The sequence below is a fragment of the Amblyomma americanum genome, chromosome 5 (genome assembly GCF_052857255.1).
Source record: "Amblyomma americanum isolate KBUSLIRL-KWMA chromosome 5, ASM5285725v1, whole genome shotgun sequence".
Classification (NCBI taxonomy): Eukaryota; Metazoa; Arthropoda; class Arachnida; order Ixodida; family Ixodidae; genus Amblyomma; species Amblyomma americanum.
This window is the reverse complement of record NC_135501.1, coordinates 140,113,483-140,134,159: the sequence shown is the minus strand read 5'-3', so window position 1 is coordinate 140,134,159 and position 20,677 is coordinate 140,113,483. Positions and strand designations below refer to the sequence as shown.

At 47.3% G+C, this 20,677-nt stretch overlaps 1 protein-coding gene across 1 annotated transcript in view; it reads left to right on the top strand.

Moving 5' to 3' along the window:
• Positions 1–20,677, top strand: part of LOC144135085 (uncharacterized) — a 942,878-nt gene that overhangs the window by 13,529 nt on the left and 908,672 nt on the right. The window contains exon 2 of the mRNA XM_077667844.1: positions 8,095–8,206. Within this exon, the coding sequence (XP_077523970.1) occupies positions 8,095–8,206 (112 nt within the window). The remainder of the gene's footprint in view (positions 1–8,094; positions 8,207–20,677) is intronic.

The window sequence follows — 20,677 nt, the reverse complement described above, 5'->3', positions numbered from 1 at the left end:
AATGGGCGAGAATCGAGGCGGTCCAGGACACAACGCAGTGTATGTCTTGCACTTGCAAATGCAGGGCACTCACAGAGATGATGAGCGATAGGGTCGTGACAACCACAGCTTTGAAAGGCATGACTTGAAAGGTAGGACTGTCGGCCATCCCCATCCGTAAAGCATAGTCGTTGGTAAAAGCAACACCGATCCATAAATGGCATAACAATGTTCCTTCGCGACGTCCTAAGTTACGTGGAAGCCGAAGGCGCAGTCCAGGGTCCAGTGCCTTGAGGCGGAGGTTGCAAAACTCTCCCATGTTCCACGCTGAAAGTGTGAGCTCCAGCGTCAAATGGCGAAGCCCACACGCAGCTTCAGGTCTTGATATTGGGATCCTCACTGGAAGTCCGTCGTTGTGAGCAGAACGCTCAGCTGCATCGGCCTGGTGATTACAGTTAATACCACAGTGTCCTGGTAGCCATTGAAAAATGGTGTCATGACCTTTGGATACGGTGCCGTGGTACAGCAGACAGATCTCAGCAACAATTTGTTCCTGCGATCCGTGGCGAGAGCGCAGCTTGCAGGGCTTGAAGGGCTGCTTTAGAGTCGGTGAAAACCGTCCAGTCATGAAGAGGTTCTTGACTGAGGAACTCTACCGCAGCCCGTAAGGCTGCGAGTTCCGCACCAGTTGAAGATGTTGGATAGGTCGTCTTCACTTTCATGAAGATGGATCTGGCCGGAATCACCTCCGACCCCACAGAACTGGTCGAGTGAACTGATCCATCTGTGTAAACATGTATGCGGTGATTGTGGTAAGAATGCAGGTGATTCAATGATAGTTATTTGAGAGCGGACAGTGGTACACCTGCTTTCTTCGTAATGCCAGGTATACAGAGGTGAACCCAATGTTCATGAAGACTCCTTAAGCGTGAGCCCGGTCTTGACGCAGGGCTGAACTCCGATGGAAGATATGCGCGATGGGCTTCAATGACTTTGGCGAGTGCAGTACGCAGCCTAATTATTGGGAGTGTTGCGAGGAGATTACAGAAAACCCGTGTGAGGGGTCGAATATGTGTTCTCATGGTGTCAACAGCAATGTATGTAGTAACAGGATGTTCCCGGGCAACAAGAACAGTTGCTGCTGTTGATGCACATTTAGGCAGTCCAAGGTGGATCCGGAGAGCTTGCGCTTGCACACTTTGAAGAGTCTTGATATTTGTTTTCCTAATGGAACTGAATATCGGAATACTGTACCGCATGTAGCCCAGAAATAGGGAACGGTACAGTTGTAGCATCGAGCGCACTGATGCGCTCCAGGACTTTCCCCCGAGGAAGGAGAGGACGTGGACAATTGCCATTAGTATCTTTCTCATGTAGTAGATATGTGGACTCCACGAGAGGTTCCTGTCGGTGAGAACACCAAGGAATCTGTGGCTTCTCTCATAGAGAATGGCTTTGCCATTGATGCGAATGGTGTAACGTGACATTATTTTGCGTGTGAACGCCACAAGTGAACACTTTTCGGCCAAAATTTTCAGGCCCTGCAAGCTAAGATAAGACGTCAATATCGATGCCGCCTTTAGAAGTCTTGCACGAACATGATGACGGGTTACCCCTGAAGCCCAAATACAGATATCATCTGCATATACAGAGATCTGAGCAGACTGTGGCAATACGTCGACCAGGCCGATGAGAGCAAGGTTGAAGAGAACTGGACTCACTACTCCACCCTGAGGGACTCCGCGCGAATTTCGGTGTAAGGACGTTGGTCCGTCCACAGTCAGGACAAAAAACGACCTCTCTGATAAATAGCTGAGTATCCAGCTGAAGGTGCGGCCTCCGATCTCAGAAGCTTCCATTCCGTCCAAAATGGCCTGATGCGTTACGTTGTCGTACGCGCCCTTGATATCCAAAAACAATGCCACGGTCAATCTTTTCAAACTTTTGCTGTGTTGCACCGACGTTACGAGGTCCACCACGTTGTCGATAGAGGAGCGGCCCCGTCGGAACCCAGACATGAATGTTGGATAAATCTGGTATTGCTCCAAGTACCATTCTACGCGTGTGAGCAGCATTCTTTCTTCGACTTTGCCGACGAAGCAGCTGGCGAGTGCAATTGGACAGTATTATCAAAGGACGAGCGGTGATTTCCCCGGTTTAAGAAGTGGAACCAGACGACTGGTCTTCCAATCATGAGGAACTATACCAGCAGTCCATGACTTGTTATAAGTGTCCAAAAGAGTCCGTCGAGCTTCTTGGCCAAGGTTGGCAAGCGCGGAGTACGTCACACCATCGGGCTCTGGTGATGATGACATTCTACAACAAGCCAGCGCAGCATCAAGTTCTTCCATGAGAGAATAGTACATCCATCCGAGAATCCCGTGTGGGTGGAACATTGTTGCAGTGCAGCTTTGCGCCTGGATTCGGAGCGCCTGTTATTCTTGAGCAGAAATCTTCGGCTAATAACCACACTAGTGTGGTTATAATTCAGAGAAAATTTGTTACACAGTGCAGGACGATGCGCTTAAAATGTAGCCATAAAGTATTAACGTTAGTAGATTCTTCAAAAGCTTTTTCCAAGATGGAATTCAATTCATGAGACATATGAGTTAGTATGCTGGCGTCATCTGCTCTATGAAAGTTAAAAAAAACAAACTTTTTGCTGTAGACAGGCTAGTAATGCAATGATCTAGCTGGAGTGTGCACATAGGGATACTGTGGTCAGCTATCCGTTCAGCAATTTTCATTTTTGCTTCAGTTTTAGAGAAATTGTCACTAAAAAATATGAAGTAGAGGATATTTTTTCCTAATCCTTGAATGCGAGTAGGACTAGGGACAAGTTGATGAAGCTTAAAATTTAGCATAATGTATATTAGCGCTTCTGAAGCTTCTGGCGTGTGGTGCATTGAGGGCCAGTCTATTTCAGCAAGGTTAAAGTCTCCTGCAAGAATAATCCTTGATTGATGGACATGACTCTACATATATTCTTTAATTGCTGAAAGACATGCACTGCCAGAGGAAGGGCTTTAGTAAACGCAACCGGTTATAACCGACGTCCCGTCGCACTATAGTTTGCAGAAAACTGCTTCAGCGTTGTCCGCCTCGGGCAGGACAAAGTGAAGAGAATTTTTTGTAAGGCAATGCCTCCACCTCGTGATGGGCGGTCTTTCCGGATGATTGTGTAGTTTGGCAGGGCAATCTCGTGGTCCAATATAGCGCGTGAGAGCCATGTTTCCGGGATGACCACAATATTGGAATCGTAGTCGACTAGAAGGCTGTCTTGTTTTATTTAGGACACTGCAGGCATTTACATTTATCAATCTCAATTTTTTAATAGTGCGGCTTGTGCGGTTTGACGCGTTCTTCGGCGGCTTGTTTCTGTGTCGCTTCTTTGCATCAGTATTTTGCCGTTCTTTTCTTCATCCGAAATATATGCGATTTTGTTGATGTAAAGCTTGTGATAACGCAAGGACACTCTTCCTTCTTTTTTCGCAGTCTGATTTTGCACTATCCCAAAGTTTTTCCATATCTCTGGTATTCTTTTATAGAAGTCTTCACCAATTGAATAGTCAGTAGTTTTGAGTTTGAATCCTTTACCTAAGATTGCAACTTTTTTTCAGTTCGTTTGTATGTATAAGTGATGACGCTCCTAGCACTGATAATTCGGTTGTTCAGCAGCGTCATGGATCCCTTAAAGCTTGTCTACTCTGGTGTCAACCGCTTCCAGTGTCACGGCGATATCAGACACACGTTACTGGAGAGCTTTTGAATAGCTTTCACCTCATTAAGGGTCGACGTTACCTCTGCAGGATGCGATTTCACTGTACTTGCGAGTCCTTTTATTGCCGCCATTACTTTGATGTTGGTGATGTCAACGTCAATTTCCCCAGGGTCAGGGTTGATCTCAACGTCTCCCGACATGAAAAGCAACATCATGACATCCACGCAAACAATCATAAACGACAAAACATGTGAGCGTGGGATGAGCAGCAAGCACAGATTTTTTGGGGGTTTTGAATAAAGGGAATAAGAAGATAGACTAACCTGGGTAATGAAAAAGAATGGATGAAGCAGCGTATGCATGCTTGCCGCTCTCCAATGCTCAATGGCGCGCGTGCTTGAGAAGAGGCAATTTATAAGTGATGGCGCTGCTGACACTGATAATTCTGTTCTCTTGTGGCAGAGCTCAACTCCGGTGCTGTTCCAATGAAGGGCTGGTCCAACGATGTGCATGAGGGCGGGGAGACACCTTTACGCGGGTTGCTAAGGCTGCTTATTTTAATGCGGTAGGCTTCGAGTTGCAGTCACATTAAAACCACGCCGATATCCGGGCGAAAAATCGCATACTGTCCGTGAAAGGTCACGTGGCATTGTGTCATCAACATATGCTGCAAACTATGACAGGTGGTAACTTATCAAGCGGATTGCGAGCAACTTGCCCAGCTTGGCACGTGGCAGTTAATGATTCATTAAGAGGGATAACGCGGCCGCGTCGCGTGGGAAACTTCTAGCGATCGGAGCTGGCAAAGTGATGGACAGAACAGGGGTAGACAAAATCCTACTCTCGAGCCGCATGCGGTTCATCGTGGGTCCTAGTGCTGCTCGTGACTCTCTGGAATTTCTGCTGCGCTCCCCACATTTCTGCCTCTGAAGACACCTTCCTTTACTATCCAGAATGGAGGCGTACATAGACAGCTGTTGCCTGGTGGCGCCACCCTACGAAGAATGCGTGACATGATGCCTGCGCAGCTCATAGTTTCTTGATGTTAGCTTTTATTGTCCAGCCATTCCAGCGATTGCAAACTGATGCCGCCTTTCATAGATGTCGCCACTTCTGCTGCATCACCGATACTTAGCTCCTCTTTCCAGACAGGAAGTTAAATAAAAAATAAATGGCCACTTCCCTTTATAGTGCGGCTCTTCAAAAATATTTTTAAGGATACTTGTGGATGTCTGTCTTGCGACCCTTCTATAGAAAGTCCAATTTCGCATAGATGGGCTTGCAGGCAGCACCTGGAAAATCGCGAAACAATACTGAGACGAGGCGTTTCTAATGCTATGGCCTGACACTATTAAGGGTAGATTCAGTGCTGTAGAAATTTTTAAGCCTTTGATAGAAGTGTGGAAGAATGAACATTTTTCGAACAAAGTTCTGCGAAAATGTAGGCGTTAAATGCATACACGGATATAATTTACTTCAGCATCAGAACGTCCTGCCTTCACTTTCCCTATCATTTTTGTAGCAAAAATTTGACTTCCTGAAAGATCGGCAGAGAAAATGCTTTGACCACTTGCACATGCATACATAACCCTACTAACGTCCGGACGTTCATGCACCTCACTAATTCCTGGAAGTCGGGCTGGAAGCGACTACAGTCGCGTTCACTTGTAACGGACTTGACGGTCGCGCCGACTGCCTTTGAATGTATCCGATGCTTTCTGGAAACTCTTCAGGCAATAGTGGCGTCGATCACATTGAAACATCCGTGGCTTACGTCTGTTTCTAAAGAACAGACACTATTAAGGCGTTTTCTAAGCTTTCCAGCTCAGTGCGCTCCTAGCCAGTGCCCTTGAGGCGGACGAGCCGCTTCAGACACGAGATTATACTGATTTCCACTGAGGCGGCCACGGCCACTGGCGGTAGATCCGTAACTTACTATTCGATCCTCGACAAAGGTGTAAGGAGGCAGCGACAAAGCTGAGACATCAAATGTGCCTGAAAAACGTCGGTCTGCCGTCTTCGTATTGCGTACGTCGCGCACTAGTAGCACAGACAGCGAAGATATGTTTGGGCTAGAGTTACTGTATAAGTAGCCAGAGTTGAAGGTTTGTTTTCCCTGCGCCGCTCGCTCCTCTTTTGGCTAAACCCGGTCACATGGTTGCAAATCATCCATGCATTGGGGAGAGGACAACTTAGTCGCATCGTTTAACACTAGACGGTTGCTGGCAGTCCATTCGTACACCTATTGTTGTCGTCCTGTGCGCCATTTTTTTGCCCGATTGTACATGTTCTCTGAAAACGATGTTTTCTTATCAATAATACGCAATCTTATCACAAGTATTCGCCGAATATTAAAAGTAAAACTTTCGTGATTTGTGGCGTTTAGAACAGTGGGCGCCACCGTTGCACACATGGCGAGTATTTTCGTAACTCATTGATGTAGGACTTTGTGCACCAGCGCATTATTAGCAAGTCGGGTCAATCAATGCAACAACGATCTTCCTAAAATGTAGCAAGTTCGGCAACGAGAATCAAGCGGACTCAGCCTGGACTTCCCCTAACCACTCCACCAAGTCCTCCTCCTGTATGCAAGAGTTGCGGATTTACCTCATAATATGGATGCCTGGGAGAGCGATATGGCGTACAGACGCGCAACTCTGGTAGTTACATTCATTAAAGCTGCGAACTGGGCGAGTTGGTATTGATTCATATTTGAACAGCGCAATAAAACAACGGGACACAACGAAGAAAGGACACCACAAGCGCTGACTCGCAACTAGATTTTTAATTCACGTCAAAGCATCTTAAATACTAAGAACGCCAAACACAAACAAGAGGGAAAACCAAAAGAAAAACGACACAAAGCTGCTAATCATGCCCACAAAGGTGACAATCAGCACGAGCGCGAGACTACACATCTTGGCCGGATAAAAACATCATTTCTTTATCAGTTAGTGTGACAGAAGGATCACTAATACAGCTATCAGGTTCCAAGCGGATGTGAAAAGCCTCCAAAATTTCCCGCGTTAGGCTGTCATTATGTTTTTCTACGATGACGGTTGTTGAACGGTTTATGGTTTCCTAGGATGAGCGGTTTGTTGTGTCCCGTTGTTTTATTGCGCTGTTCAAGTATGAACTCTGGTAGTATACAGTAACTCTAGATCGGGCACGCGACGCGCGCTACATAGTCGGGTGGGCCAAAAGCTCATATAAAGGCATGAATTCAAACATTTAAAATTGCAGCCTTTGGTTGATTACTGGCCGTGCACACTAATTTCAAATCCGGCATCCTTTTGTGTTTGTCACGCTAGTACTACCATTTAGGACGCTTTGCACAGCCGGTGCACACGCACGCACGCACTGATCTTGTAGCTTGTCAGGGCAGGCTTGGCAGGGGGGTGACTGCAGTTTCAATGGCAAAGTTTTGTTTCTTTGTGGGGATCACGCGTGCTAGGTAGTGTTCGTCGGTCACCACGCTTGCGAGAAGCTTGCGTGCGTTTTCGGCTGCGGGGGCCAGTGTAACGCCACCTCCAAGTTTGATATAAAGGAGTGATGCGGCCGTTATTGTTCGTTTTAAATGACAGGCAGTGTCGTAACACGTAAAAATGCAATCGCATCAGTGGTCCCGCTCTTCAAGGAGATTCGGCGTTCGTCCGTCAGTATCACGAAAAACCAGGCGCGGCATCTGTACCATGGTGGGCAGGTTGCAGCTTGCTGACCAGGTTGCGGGAAACCTGCCCACCGTGGCAGTTGGCGATTAAAATAAGTATAGGTAGAGAGGTCACTTGCGATTTCGCCGTAAGGTCTTAAGAGGTCACGTGCGATTTAGCCAGGCTCTCTCACAACGTTATGTGCAAAAGTAGGCCTATGGGAGCTCGGGAAAAGCGACCTCTGTCTGTTTAGTTCAACTGGTGCCTGTGGTTCAATCCGCCTCATTCTGCGGCTTTGGCGCATCGTATCGCCACTGCAGCAATGCGGCACTAGTGGTCTGTGAATGCAATCTATGAACATGACACGTCTTAAAATAGTCTAACAAAGAAAACAGTGCTCGGGCGGGAATCTAACCGATATCCTTTGGATCGCGAGCCCTGGGCACTACTTTTAAACCACTGAAAAGCGCTCGTTTAGTGTAAGTTAAAATAAAGTGAAGGAGTACATGCTCAGAAGGTATCTGTAATGTTATTTTAGCGCACAGTTAAGGGTAGCTAAGAGTCGAACAAGTTTCTGCTTGGTCTGTCACTAAGGTGGGAAAAAAATGAGTACGTGACAAAAAATATTGTCTCTACGCACTTTATTTCTCTTGTTCATTTCTGCATACTTGTGCTGCTTTTCCCAAGCCTAAAAATAGTCTGTTATGCTTAGATTTTAACGTCTGCATCGTAACTTTTTTGAAGGTGACTCGGATGAAGACTCCGGTGGCAACGGAGGTGGTAGCGAAGGGAATGGGGGAAGCTCTTCCTACGGAGGCGGCCCATCGAGAGGCACACCCTCTCCACCTGGCGGTGGGTAAGTGGGCAGTCCATCTAAAAGTATACAGCCCTCCCCATCAACTAAAGCTTAGTACATGCAACATGAAACATAGGTTGGGAAAAAGGGCTGAAAGACCACTTTCAGTACCTCTGTCATTCGCTAAAACATTGAATATTAGAAAGCAGCAGAGCAGACAGGAGCGTAATCGAACCCTTCTTGTGTAATGGACACATGGAGAACGTTCACAATTAAACCATAGTGTAACTCGTACGAGCTCTGCACAAAAATAATTGTTGACTACGAACATGTCAACAATTAGACACGGCTGAAAATGTTGCGTGCCGTAAATTTAATGCCGAAAAATGTGAAGCGAGATAGATTATGTGTTGTTGCAGAGTAAAAAAAATGAAATACAATCACAGATATTGATATAAATAAAATCATGGAAAAACACGTGCCTAATATTGCCTAAGGGCAGATTGCTTGAAACGGAAGCGCCTAAGCTATTGACTCTTTCCTTAAAGCGCCCATGGAGGATAGTTAGCCCGGTAACGGTGATTTTACGCTCTGATTACTGAGCCTACCGTTTTGCTTACGACCACGCCGCGCATTTGTAGCTAGCTGTCGAAAAACAAGTTTTTTTTCTGATATCTCTTCAAGATTTTTCCGCGAGGCGGCGTCCTAATATTGCCTAAGGGCAGATTGCTTGAAACGGAAGCGCCTAAGCTATTGACTCTTTCCTTAAAGCGCCCATGGAGGATAGTTAGCCCGGTAACGGTGATTTTACGCTCTGATTACTGAGCCTACCGTTTTGCTTACGACCACGCCGCGCATTTGTAGCTAGCCGTCGAAAAACGAGTTTTTTTTCTGATATCTCTTCAAGATTTTTCCGCGAGGCGGCGTTTCTTTTAACGCGCTGAAAAAATTGCGAAGACGCGATACCATGCTCATTGCGCGCTAAAGACGACTTCGCCGCTCTACTTCGAAGCCTCCAGCGCTGCTTACGGGCACGCTGCGTCATTTGGCTTGTAATTGAGCAAACAAAATTTCGTTTTCGATGTAATTATTTTTTTCTCGAAAGGCGGCAGTTTTTGAATGAGCTCTCAAGACGCGCTAGCGTTTAAGTCGCTTGCCAGTGTCCGCATGCGCAACGGGCGCTCTAAAACACTGCAAATGTAAGGACAGCGCTTTGTGTGCGATTGATTTTATCGATGCCCCGAGCAGCAGCGAATCCGAAGTTACTGCCCTTTAATAGGGATTCCGCTCTGAGATATGCGATGACGGAAACCAGTGAGAAGCACAGGCGGCCGCGCTGCTCTTTCCAATTGTTGGGTTTTTGAGTTTTTTTGTAGCAAGAATAATATACAAGGCAGAAGGTTGATTTTTTTTTCACATATAGCAGCCAACAAAATAGGAATTATTTAACATGTTCCAGCAAGTTTTAAACACTTCTCATTTTTAGCTACGAGCGTCTAAATTCAAGTCTTGTTCAATTTTCACATGCAGTCCTGTTTTTGGCAATGAAATTCTTCTGTACCAACGCACAATTCAATTCGTTATTCCATCCATCCATCCATCCATCCATCCATCCATCCATCCATCCATCCATCCATCCATCCATCCATCCATCCATCCATCCATCCATCCATCCACCCACCCACCCACCCACCCACCCACCCACCCACCCACCCACCCACTCACTCATTCATTCATTCATTCATTCATTCATTCATTCATTCATTCATTCATTCATTCATTCATTCGTCCATCCGTCCATCCGTCCGTCCCTCCATGCTTCTTTGAGAGGGTAGTTATGCTGCCAATCTTTGGGTGTTTGTTCATTCTTCAAAACTGCCGGTAGGTCGTTTTACGCTTTCTTTGCGATGCAAGATGCGACAAGATTTACCTTGATTAATCTCGTCTGGGCTGAGCCGATTCTACATTGCTCCAGAGTGTTGTGAGTCTTTGCACGATTTATCTGGAAAGTTGGCTATTAGCTTTAAATTGAGCACGAGCGAGAGAAGCAGGCATTTTGCTCTATACCCGCCAGCTCGCTTGTTGCTGCGCCACGCCGCAGATTGATTCAGTACATTGTGGAGGCAAGTCAGTCCGTATAAAGAATTTTGTTTACACGCCACTTTCCCTTTCTTTCTACACTCCGGATTGCTGTCCCCACTTCGTGACAATACTGTCGTTAAGCGCACGTCTCTCCGCAGTTTATTTCTTCCATGATCGTATAGGCATTCCGGGCGACTTTCCCATCTGCCAACACCGCACGCCACACTGTGCAAGGCCGCCCTTTGAATTGCCGCCAGTATTCGGAGCTTGAACAGAAATTGAATCGCATCTCACATCCTGTTACGAAAAGATGTCGCTTGCTTGCTAGATGAACTTAGCGATGGAGTCGTTCCTTCGGGTATCAGGGTCACCGATGTTGACAACACCGCACGTGCAAGCTCCATGAACCTCTGATGTAGAATAGCGCTCGTGGCCTCATACCCCGCTGCGGAGATGGTCGGGTTCCACGCGACGGTACATATTTTTTGTGATACATGGCGACATGTTAGAAATCCCAGTCAAGCTACAAATAGTCACGCCTGCAAAAAATGCGCAAGCGATCATGCTTTTTACAGCGCAGCTTTCAGGCGCCAGTTCCTGTAATATACGTCGTAGCCCTCGTCGTCCGAGTATTCCACGTCGGCGTTGTCGGTTCTCCAAGTAGCAGGGCAAAATGCCACCAGGAAGGTGCCTGCCACGGATGATGGCTAGTAGTGTAGCACGGCACCTGGCAGTCATTCCAGTTAGTGGAAGAGTGAAAAACCACCTGCCAGAAGACGAGGAAGCTCGAGCGCCAAAACGGCCTTATATTCTTCGTTAACAATGAGCGACGAAATGGGTGCAAGTGCTTTGTTTGTCGATTCCGCTAAATAAGCCGCCCGAGCAGAACCTCAACGCCACCTTTGCCTGGTAGTAGGTGAGCTAAACACTGCCTGCCAGCAGCTCAACGCCATTGCCGTGGAGGCCCACAGTGCGTGCTGCTGAGACGGAAGTGAAGCGTGACCGACGAGAAGACCCGGGAATACGCACCGCCGAAGATGAAGCATCAAGCCGCCGTCTAGAAGAGCTTACCGTTAGCGCTGCGCAGGCCGCAGCGACACGAAAAGAGAGGCTCGCAAAGTTTAATGGTGGAACAAGGAATTTTATACGGGTGTTTAGAGACAATCCGTTACGTAGGGTGTGTTCAAAGAGTGACCGGCTTTGGTTCCAAAACAACTTTCAACCCCTACCGGACGAATGCGACAAAATCCTGCAGCGACCATTTACCAACTCGTAGCTACCTCAATTCAGACTGTGTTCAACCTGCGTACAGTTTGTACGCAGGCGAATTATTCCGAAATTCTCGCTGAGTAAATGGATGCAAATATACCGCCAAGCCGGCTAACCTGCCTCTTCAGAAAGGGGTAAGTGAGCGACTCATATCTCTTCGAATCTCGTTCATGAAAGTGTGATGGCTGTTGCACGGTAGAGGCCAATACGGCATAAGGAGCCCGTAATATGTAATAACATTTGCTTTGCTGGGGAAGAGATGGTAGCATCATTTCCCCAATCCATCGCACAAACCAGTGCCCTAAATGGCTATCTAAAGAGGCGATTGATGGTGCCATGAAAGAAAGCACGCGATAAAACAGCATGCGTCAAAACAGCGAACACAAAACAGCAGAGTGGCAAAACAGCACTTGGGAAAAACGGCACAGCGAGAGAATGGCAGAGGCAAAGAACAGCATGGCGATAGAACAGCACAGTGAAAAAATAGCACGCGTCAAAATAGCCCACCGGACAAAATGACACTGCGATAAAACAGTGCAGCGAAAAGTCAGCACGACGACCGAAGTGCAAGGAGAAAAAGTAGCACGACGACAAAACAGCACGTCGGGGTAGGGTGCAGCACTGCTGGAGAGGTGAGCTATCATAGCCGTAACCGGAAACGGTTAATCACAACACATGCGGCCGCGGCCTCCGGAGTTACCAAGTGCTCGTTTCACAGAATCGATAAGGAATACGGTAGGGTAATAATCGCGATCTAAAATATTGGCTTTTTCATGGCGCATAATGGATAGAATAACACTGAAAAAGTTGTTCTGGAAGCATGGATTCTGCGGGTTGACGACCTTGGTGCTGAATTATGGCAAAAACGCCCGACTGTCACGGATCTCTCCGGAGAACACTCGGACCGAAAGAATGGACTAGACGACAGGTGTACCCACACAAACGCACATTTCTTACACCCTATGTGACACACACACTAGAACAAAAACTAACAAAACTAACACAGAACACAAACACTATAAATAAACACGACCCGGGCACACTGCTACCAGCGTCTACTACTAGCGTTCTACTATTAGCGTTCGGCGTTCGTGCTCACGGTTGTTTCGGTGTGGCTGCGACGTTGTATGCATCCAGTAGACGGCGTCGAGGCGGCGTTCGACGTGCTTGGGCTGGCGTCGCTGGAGGCGTTCGACGCGCTTGGGCTGACGTCGCTGGCGGCGTCGCTGGCTGCGTAGTATACAAGCTCCCTGTCCAAGCGCCCGTGTAGGTGATGCCGGTGTTGGCGCTGGGGGCACCACCCGGATGGGTGGCAACAGCGCTGGAGACATCCCTGGCCGTAGCAGGTGGTAGCGTCCTCCGTTAACTCCCCGGAATGGGCTGAGGCACGGCAGGAAGTCCACGATGCGAAGTCGTAGTACGCGAGCTCACCGAAGCAGTAGCCGGCGTCGCTCTCTTCCAACCGATGTGTCCCTGACCCGCCAGAGCCTCGGCTTCTCTGCTGTTCCCCGGGTGCCTCAATCTCACACGCCCTTTTATAGCTTCGCATTAGTACACGTAAACCTTGCCGTCGTCTTCTTCTCTTCTCCACCAATCATCTCTTTCCACCTCACTGAATTCTTCTCCACCAATCATCTCTCTCCTCCTCACCGAATGCTTCTCCTTCATCTTTATTCTTCGGTTAATCCACGTTGTCTTCTTCACACCTCTTTTAAAATTTAATTTAGTCTCCTTAATATATGTGACACCGGCACAGAGCACTGGGTGTACCAGAAGTTCTCATTGAATCCTGCGATTTTGTTTGGAGCGAGCTACCGGGCCTTCGTAAACACACAATATCCAGTATGTGATGCTTATCTCTAAAGAAAGCAGGATTGCCCGAGCCGACATTTCCAGGTTGTTTGGTTTTTAACCAGTACGCTGCCCACTTGTTGTATAAGGCTGACCGGTGGTTACTTTACTTTGCGAAATGGGCTACACTGCTGACCAGAAAATTCATGCATCAGCGCGACATTGTTGAGTGTAATTTTATACTGAGGCCCTTTTTTCACTTCGAAGAGAATAATCTCGAAACATAATTTCCGCCATATTTGACCAAAGCTACTTTTTCGTTTGGAAGCCAATCTTATTAAGACATCAATTATCTTAAAATTTGGCACTTTTGCACAGGAACCACAAGGAACACCTAACCTGACAAACACAGGTGGAAGTCTACTGAAGCAGAGTTGTGGAATGAACGCAGGGAATGTCGTTTCACAGGGTGTTTATTGCCAAATCGGGATTGAAGATTGGGAGCGTCTAGCAGAAATAATAACAAGAATAAAGTATTGGTGATATGCTATGGTTTGCTTCATCATAAACAGCAACGAAAGCTGTACATAATAATACCGCTGGGATGGCTCCAGCTCTGATAGTAGTAGTAATAATATAAGACATTTATTCAGCCAAGAGTTACATGCTGAGCATATATCTGGTAGATACTCGTCAAAAGGGCCGCCAACCGCAGTGCTTCCTTTCAGGGTATTTAAAAACTACGAATAAAAAAAGCCGCCCGAACTAAAATACTGACCTGAGACGTTACTGACATCATCGTATAAAATACTATAGAAACCAACCACTTCTTGCTATAATGCCGTTATGTGTTTAAATGATAGCTACGACGTTCGATATTCTTTCATCGAATGTGCGAAAACTTCTCTAAACTCATTATCGGCAATCAATATACAGCCAGCGTCATGAAACCTCGTGGCAACAGCAAGTGCACAAAGGTAAACTACCCGGGGCACTTGACCGCAGAGCGGATGCCCGAGCCATTTTATCTTTGTTTCCCAGATTTGTCTTACATATAATACAGAAAGAAACTAGATCGTAGAAGCCAAGTAAGCAAGGACCACTTAACCACTACTTCTGCCAAATGCACCGCTCAAGCAACGCTGTTCTCCACCAGTGCCCACAACTCACCCGTCACAAATAAATAAATAAATAAGCAACACTGTTGCTCAATGAATGAGCCTGCCCTAATTTTAATGAACCAGCAAAACGAGCATTCGCTAACTCCGATGCGCTGCTTGGTCGTCGCGCAGTTTTTCCTCGCGCTCTTCTGCCGTTATGCCGTTTTTTTTTCATTTTCCTTTTTTACCGCTGTTGCGTTTTGTCTGGTGTGCTGTTCTGACGCGTGATGTCTTTTCCCTCTGCTGTTTTGTCGCCATGGTATTTTTTCCCTGTGCCGTTTTGTCGCTGTGTCGTTTTTCCCCTGTGCTATTTTGTGCTTTGCATTTTTGTGCGCTGTTTTGACGTGTGCCGTTTTTTCGTGTGAAGACGACGCACTCGGTCGGAGCACTGAGGAAATGTGATTTGCTCCCTTGGCTCACTGTGCTCTAAGCTATCGAACTCTACTGGCACTATAACGTCAAATTCGACTTGGCTCGTTCAGATGACATCGTAGAAGCGAACGAGCAGGACCTCAATAATCTCATTCAGCTGGCCGCAGTCATGAAATTGCCTCAGCACACTTATTTGGGGAGAAGAGAGATTTCCTCTGATTGTGCCAGGTGAAGGAAAGAAACTCTCGGAGTTCTCGTTCCCGCAGGTGATCCGAGGCAAGTAGATGCCCACCATTTTCATGCATTCCACGAGTGGCATTCGCAGATAGGCCCGGCGCGAGGCCATCGCACAGCACGTACTCTGTATAGCCATGAAAGCGTTCAGGCACAGAGTAGCCAGCAACATGTCCCCGGCTTTCCAAAACATCAGACATATGCAAACCCTAAAAAATCAACAGTTGCTGGACTAGGAATCTGTACAGCATCACATGACATTCATGAATTGCATACCCAACACTGTGCCATTTTGGGTGAAAGGTATGAACTCTTGGCTATGATAAACTGTCGTGCTCAGCTGGTGAATGAAGCTTCCATGAAGTGGGCAATCTACCTCAACCGAATACTGAAACCGTTGTACTGAAAATCTTCTGCGACAACCTGAGATTCTTATTCGGACAATATGGTGTGGTCATTATATTAAACACATTAAATTTTCACACTGCGGCTGCACACACGCGCACAATCTTCTCGGGCTAGATATTGCTGCCAATCTTCGTAATGTTCGTTCATTTTTCAAATCTACCGGTACGCGGTTTTGTCGCTTTGCGAGGCAAGGCGCGACCAGATATATCTTGATAGATCGCATCCAGGCGGAGCCTTTTCTATGTTGCTCCAGAATGCTGTAGTAACTTCGCACGCTTAATCTAGAAAGTTCGCTATCAGCTTTGAATTGAGCAGGGCTGAGAGCGGCGGGAATTATGTTCAACGAACGCCGAACACACTTGTTGCTAAGCCGCCTCTGAGTCATTCAGTCGATTGTGGGCGCAAGTCAGGCCAAATAATATTTTTGTTTTGACGCCATCTTGGCTGTCTTTTCGCTCTCCGGATTGCAGTGACCTTTTCGGGACAATATTGATCCCAACGAAGATTCTCTACGCACATACGTAAGGACTGAAGATGGTCATCGCTCTGCTTTCCTTTGATGCTGCGCTCTCAAAGCGGGAGCGATCGCAGGTGCACCAGCGCACTCACACCTGCTTCATACACAGCACTACCAAGTGCCACTTTAAAGACTGCCTCATACACATCTCTCATTCCTCTAACCAGCTCAAAGGCGCACTTTTGAAAAATGTGCAGAAGAAAAGCAATGACCTCGCAATTTGAAATACTACATTGCTTTCGTGCGAAATATTTGTGCGGCGTCATAAAGGGACGCGGCCACGTGGCAAGAGATGCTTAGGATTCCGCATGTCGCGACGCATTTTCCCGTGTGCTCAGATTTTCTTTTCGTTCCTTTCCTGGCAATCGTAATGTTCTAAATTCTTGTTTTTGTGCGTCTTATTGTGCTCTTGCGTAGTTTATACTCAGGACCGTAGCTGTTTCTTAAGTCTTTGCTTACTTACGTGCATCTTTTTTTGCCTTCAAAAACCGCCTTTATTGTCCAAAAGCATCGGAAGCAGTTTGCAAACACAATTCAACCCATTATGCGAATGGTTGAAGCCGTTTTGCAAAAGTCCATCTGCAAGATTCATATTTTTCGCTTGAAGCGTGAAAGGCGGCGAACATCAGGCTCGCAGTTAACTCTTGCCTTTCCCCTGGCATTGCAAACATATTTGTCGCCCTCGCGTTTTTCATTGCCTTGTCTATTATTTTCATTGCCTTTCTGAACTACCCAAGAAGCATTCTCCGAGAGTTTGAGAGCCTTTCACACGAACGAATCCCTTTCTCATTCATGTTCCAATATCCCCACCTCCTTTCCCGGCCACGCCCTTTTCAAGATAGGGTGCTAATCGGGTGGCCCCTTGCCTGCGAACGGCTATTTAATATTGGTTATTTTACGCGGTCATTTCGCCGATCCTGTTTTCCTCAGCTAAGCACTTTCTTTGCTGATCATTTCCACACTGATGCAACTTCCCTTGGCCTCCTTTTTTCCAGCTTTCAAAGCCATGCACTTCGCCCCTATCGCCAGGCGCAGCAGGTCGCTCTTTGTGGCCGTTTCCTCTGCCGACGCAAATTTACGCCAAAGGACCGCAAGTGGCTGCTTTTCGTACGTAGCCACCTCGGTGGTGCTTTCTACGCTTCTTACCATTACGACCCCCAGTGTGGCCTGGTAATGGCGCGGCAAGAATACATTGGCAATAGGTATGTTCACACGTGTGCCGATTGCCAGCGTTGCACGCGTCCTGCCACACAGCCACCTGTCTCACAACAGTCTCTTCTTTGCCGACACCGATTGTTTTACCGCGATGGCACCGATCTGTATGAGACTGTGCCACACACATCAGTGAGGAATCGTTGGATAATCGTGGCTGCCGATCTCCTCACTCACTACGCACAAACCGCATCACTTCCGACCGCCACCTCAACCGATATCACGTCCATTCTTTTAAGCTATTTCATTTTGCGGCACGGCAGTACGCGTGAGCTTCTCAACGATAGGGGCACTTCCTCATCTGTAGTACTTGAATCGATGCTAAATTATTGTCACACAGTCCACCGGACCACAGGCGCTTCAATCGGTCCATGCATTGGCGAATGCATTCTTGCCGCGCCAATGTAGGAATAGAGTGTGACATGGCCGCACTCGGAATCGTTATGGTAAATTGCGCAGAGAGCACTACGTAGGTGACGAGGAGGGACAAGCAGCCACTCATGGCCGTTTGGCGTATAGTTGCGTCGGTACTGGAGGCGGTCATACAGAGCGACCTGCGATCATGCGATCTCGTTACTATTAGATCTCGCACATGCACCTAGGAGCGGTTACATCGATTTCGCCGCCGGATCACTTGCGCAGAATAACGGCTCTGGAGCACTCATTTTACGCCCCTTTTACGCGGAACGCAGCGATGCCCTCGTAGTAGCCGTGTATGTTGTTTCAAATGCGCATCATTTTCCGATTCTTAAGCAAACTTTTTGGCCAGGAGCATTATATTAATCCTTTTAAGGACTTCCTGCATTTGGTTTGCATGTGGATTGCAGTCAAAATGCGTTGTCCCAAATGCGCCGAGAATGGGGTTGTTATGTTGAATTTGGCGCCCGATCATTTGAGCGCAATAACGGCTTTGAAGCACTCATGTGACGACCGTTTAACGTGGCATGTATTTCAGCAAAGCTCATTCATGGTACCAGTAATCCTATTAAACTCGCCACAATAACAGCGACACTAGAGTTAGCGCCAACCACACTAGAAATGGCTTCACAGCACAATTGGCTTGACTTGTCGGAGGGTCTGTCTCTTCAGTAAGAAACCCCGTCCGGTCGTAAGAAAATCAGTCGTCCTACTTTACCTGGAGAAGCTCTTGTCTGCTGAATGGCCTCCACGGCGATCCCGCTTCAACAAAGTGCACGTGTTCTCGATGATTCGCAGACGGGTCGTTCCTCGCTACAAGTTTTTACTCCTATCGGTTAGGTGCCAGTAATCGGCGCTCGTGACAGCGCATTCGCGGTAGCACATTCCCACTCTCCTGTCGAACGCTGTCCGCTAGCTCGGGAACCGACCGGTGATATGCGAGTGAACTCACCCGTTACCGATGCGGTGCTACTAGATTTGCACCTATGCTTCGAGGACAGCCGTGCTTTCGGTGATGGTCAGTATTTACGGGCTCTGAAATATGAGCCTGGACTGGGCCCGCTTCGCCAGCGTTTTCGTCCCGCATCCTCCGAACTACATCTTGCATGATTATAGACCAACTGGCAAAGTACTTTTGCTGCATCGGCGGGCGCTGTTGGAGCTGTACCACCGGGCATCGTTTCGAGAGCAGGAACTCAGCGGAGTTGGAACGGCGACTTTCGCCATCTGGCGATGGCGGCTTGATAAGTAGCTCGGGATCTCCTCGAGAGAAACGCGATGGGCGTACCACATCGCGGTCACACTGTACAGGCACCGGGGCAACGATGTCTGGAGGACTCAATTCACGTGGTTTGCCTCGCACACTGGTCAAGGTCTGCACTGCAGCAGTTCTATCACTAGCCGCACTTCAGACTTCATTCATGAATTTCGTAGCACCGCATCCCAGGCAGCACACAAACACTGCACAAAGCCCGGCCTAACGTCGGCGAAAATTGGCGCCAACCGAACACTGGCTTTGTTCAGCTATCAAAAGCGAAGCACCGGCTTTGCAGATCATATGCTGGCATTCAACGCTATTAGCACACGCAGCACTGATTATAACAATGCTAAGCCACGTTTAGGAATGCAAAATAATTTCACTTCACCCTTAATGGATATTTATTGCAATCAACTACAATAGCATCTTGGATGTCCCTCTCTACGTAAGGAGCCCCCCAAAAAAGCATGTATTTAAATGAGGGAAACGAAAAATTTTCCAAGAAGTCTTAATAGGAGCTTGTATGTACCACAAGGACATGACGAGTGGGCAGCATTGCAAAAGAGCTTCAGAGGGCCAGAGAGGCGGCTGGGTGTGAAGTGCAGGGTCTAAATAGAAGGGCGAAATGAATGGGTTTGCGAGCAGCGACAGTGAACGGCCGAAGTGCAAGGTGGAAGCACTTGTGGGAAAATCATAAGCTTTCATGTTTGATGCCGTTCTGGTGAATCATGATGAATAAGGCAGGTTGGAAAGCTGCTGTGCCATGGCTAAGACATCCATAATGTGTTAAATGGATCTATCCTCCACTTATATTGGAACTAATTATTGCACTCCTTTTGCAAGCGGACTGTTTCACTGTATTCAGACACATTTCTCGTCCTCACGATTCGGCGACTTCATGATACGTTGAACCTCTAAACAGAAGCATGATGTTGATCGGGATGACCAGCTAGGTTAGGCCGGCGCAGCACAAACGCATAAACGATTATATGACATTGAATTCGATGAGCCACAGTGTGGGTGAAGATGCCCGGAGCACATCTTGCTGCATAAATTTTAATTTATGCTTAAAAAACTAACAGAACATTGCTCTAAATAGTGGAATATAATTTACTCAATTCCCCTTGTAGTAAATCGTCTATTTCTAAATTGATGCTCCGTGCCGACCTTCCCAATAAAGGTATAAAATATGACAAATGCAAATAATGCAGTAGTTATAACAAAAATAAAATATAATCTTGTTTTATATCATGACTATGATGCTTAATTGCGATCCCATTCTTCGGCTTTTTAAAACAATACCGTTAAGGAGCGCGTGTTTCAGAAGAATCAGCGTCGGAGTTGTTGACGTTGTCTGGGTTTTAACGCGCGAATCTGAAAATAAATCCTAACGACATGCTTCGAAGGCTCGTTGGTTTGAACTGATAAAGAAAGGACCAAGAGAATGCGTTGGGGTGTTTGACTTCTGTCTTCGAGTTGATTTGTTGTCTCCGACTTTGTTTACTGACGCGTATACCAGGCCAATATGTTTAAAAGTGCCGCGCGAGCGTCGACCATACTAGCTGGAGTGGCCAAGCCAGCGAAAATAATCGCGTGCGCACAAGTTTGCCCTCAGAGCGATTGCCATCTGCTAGACTCTTCTCACTATCGCGACAAAACCCGGGCCGTGTTCTTCTCCTCTCCCCCGGCTGATGAGAGTGGCGTCATGGGGAAGAAAAAGAGCAGCGAACGACAGGGTGACCAAATCTTTGATAATGTTTTAGGCATGTCACTACCTTTTACTCGGCCGCAAAATTCACTGCGAAGGCGCC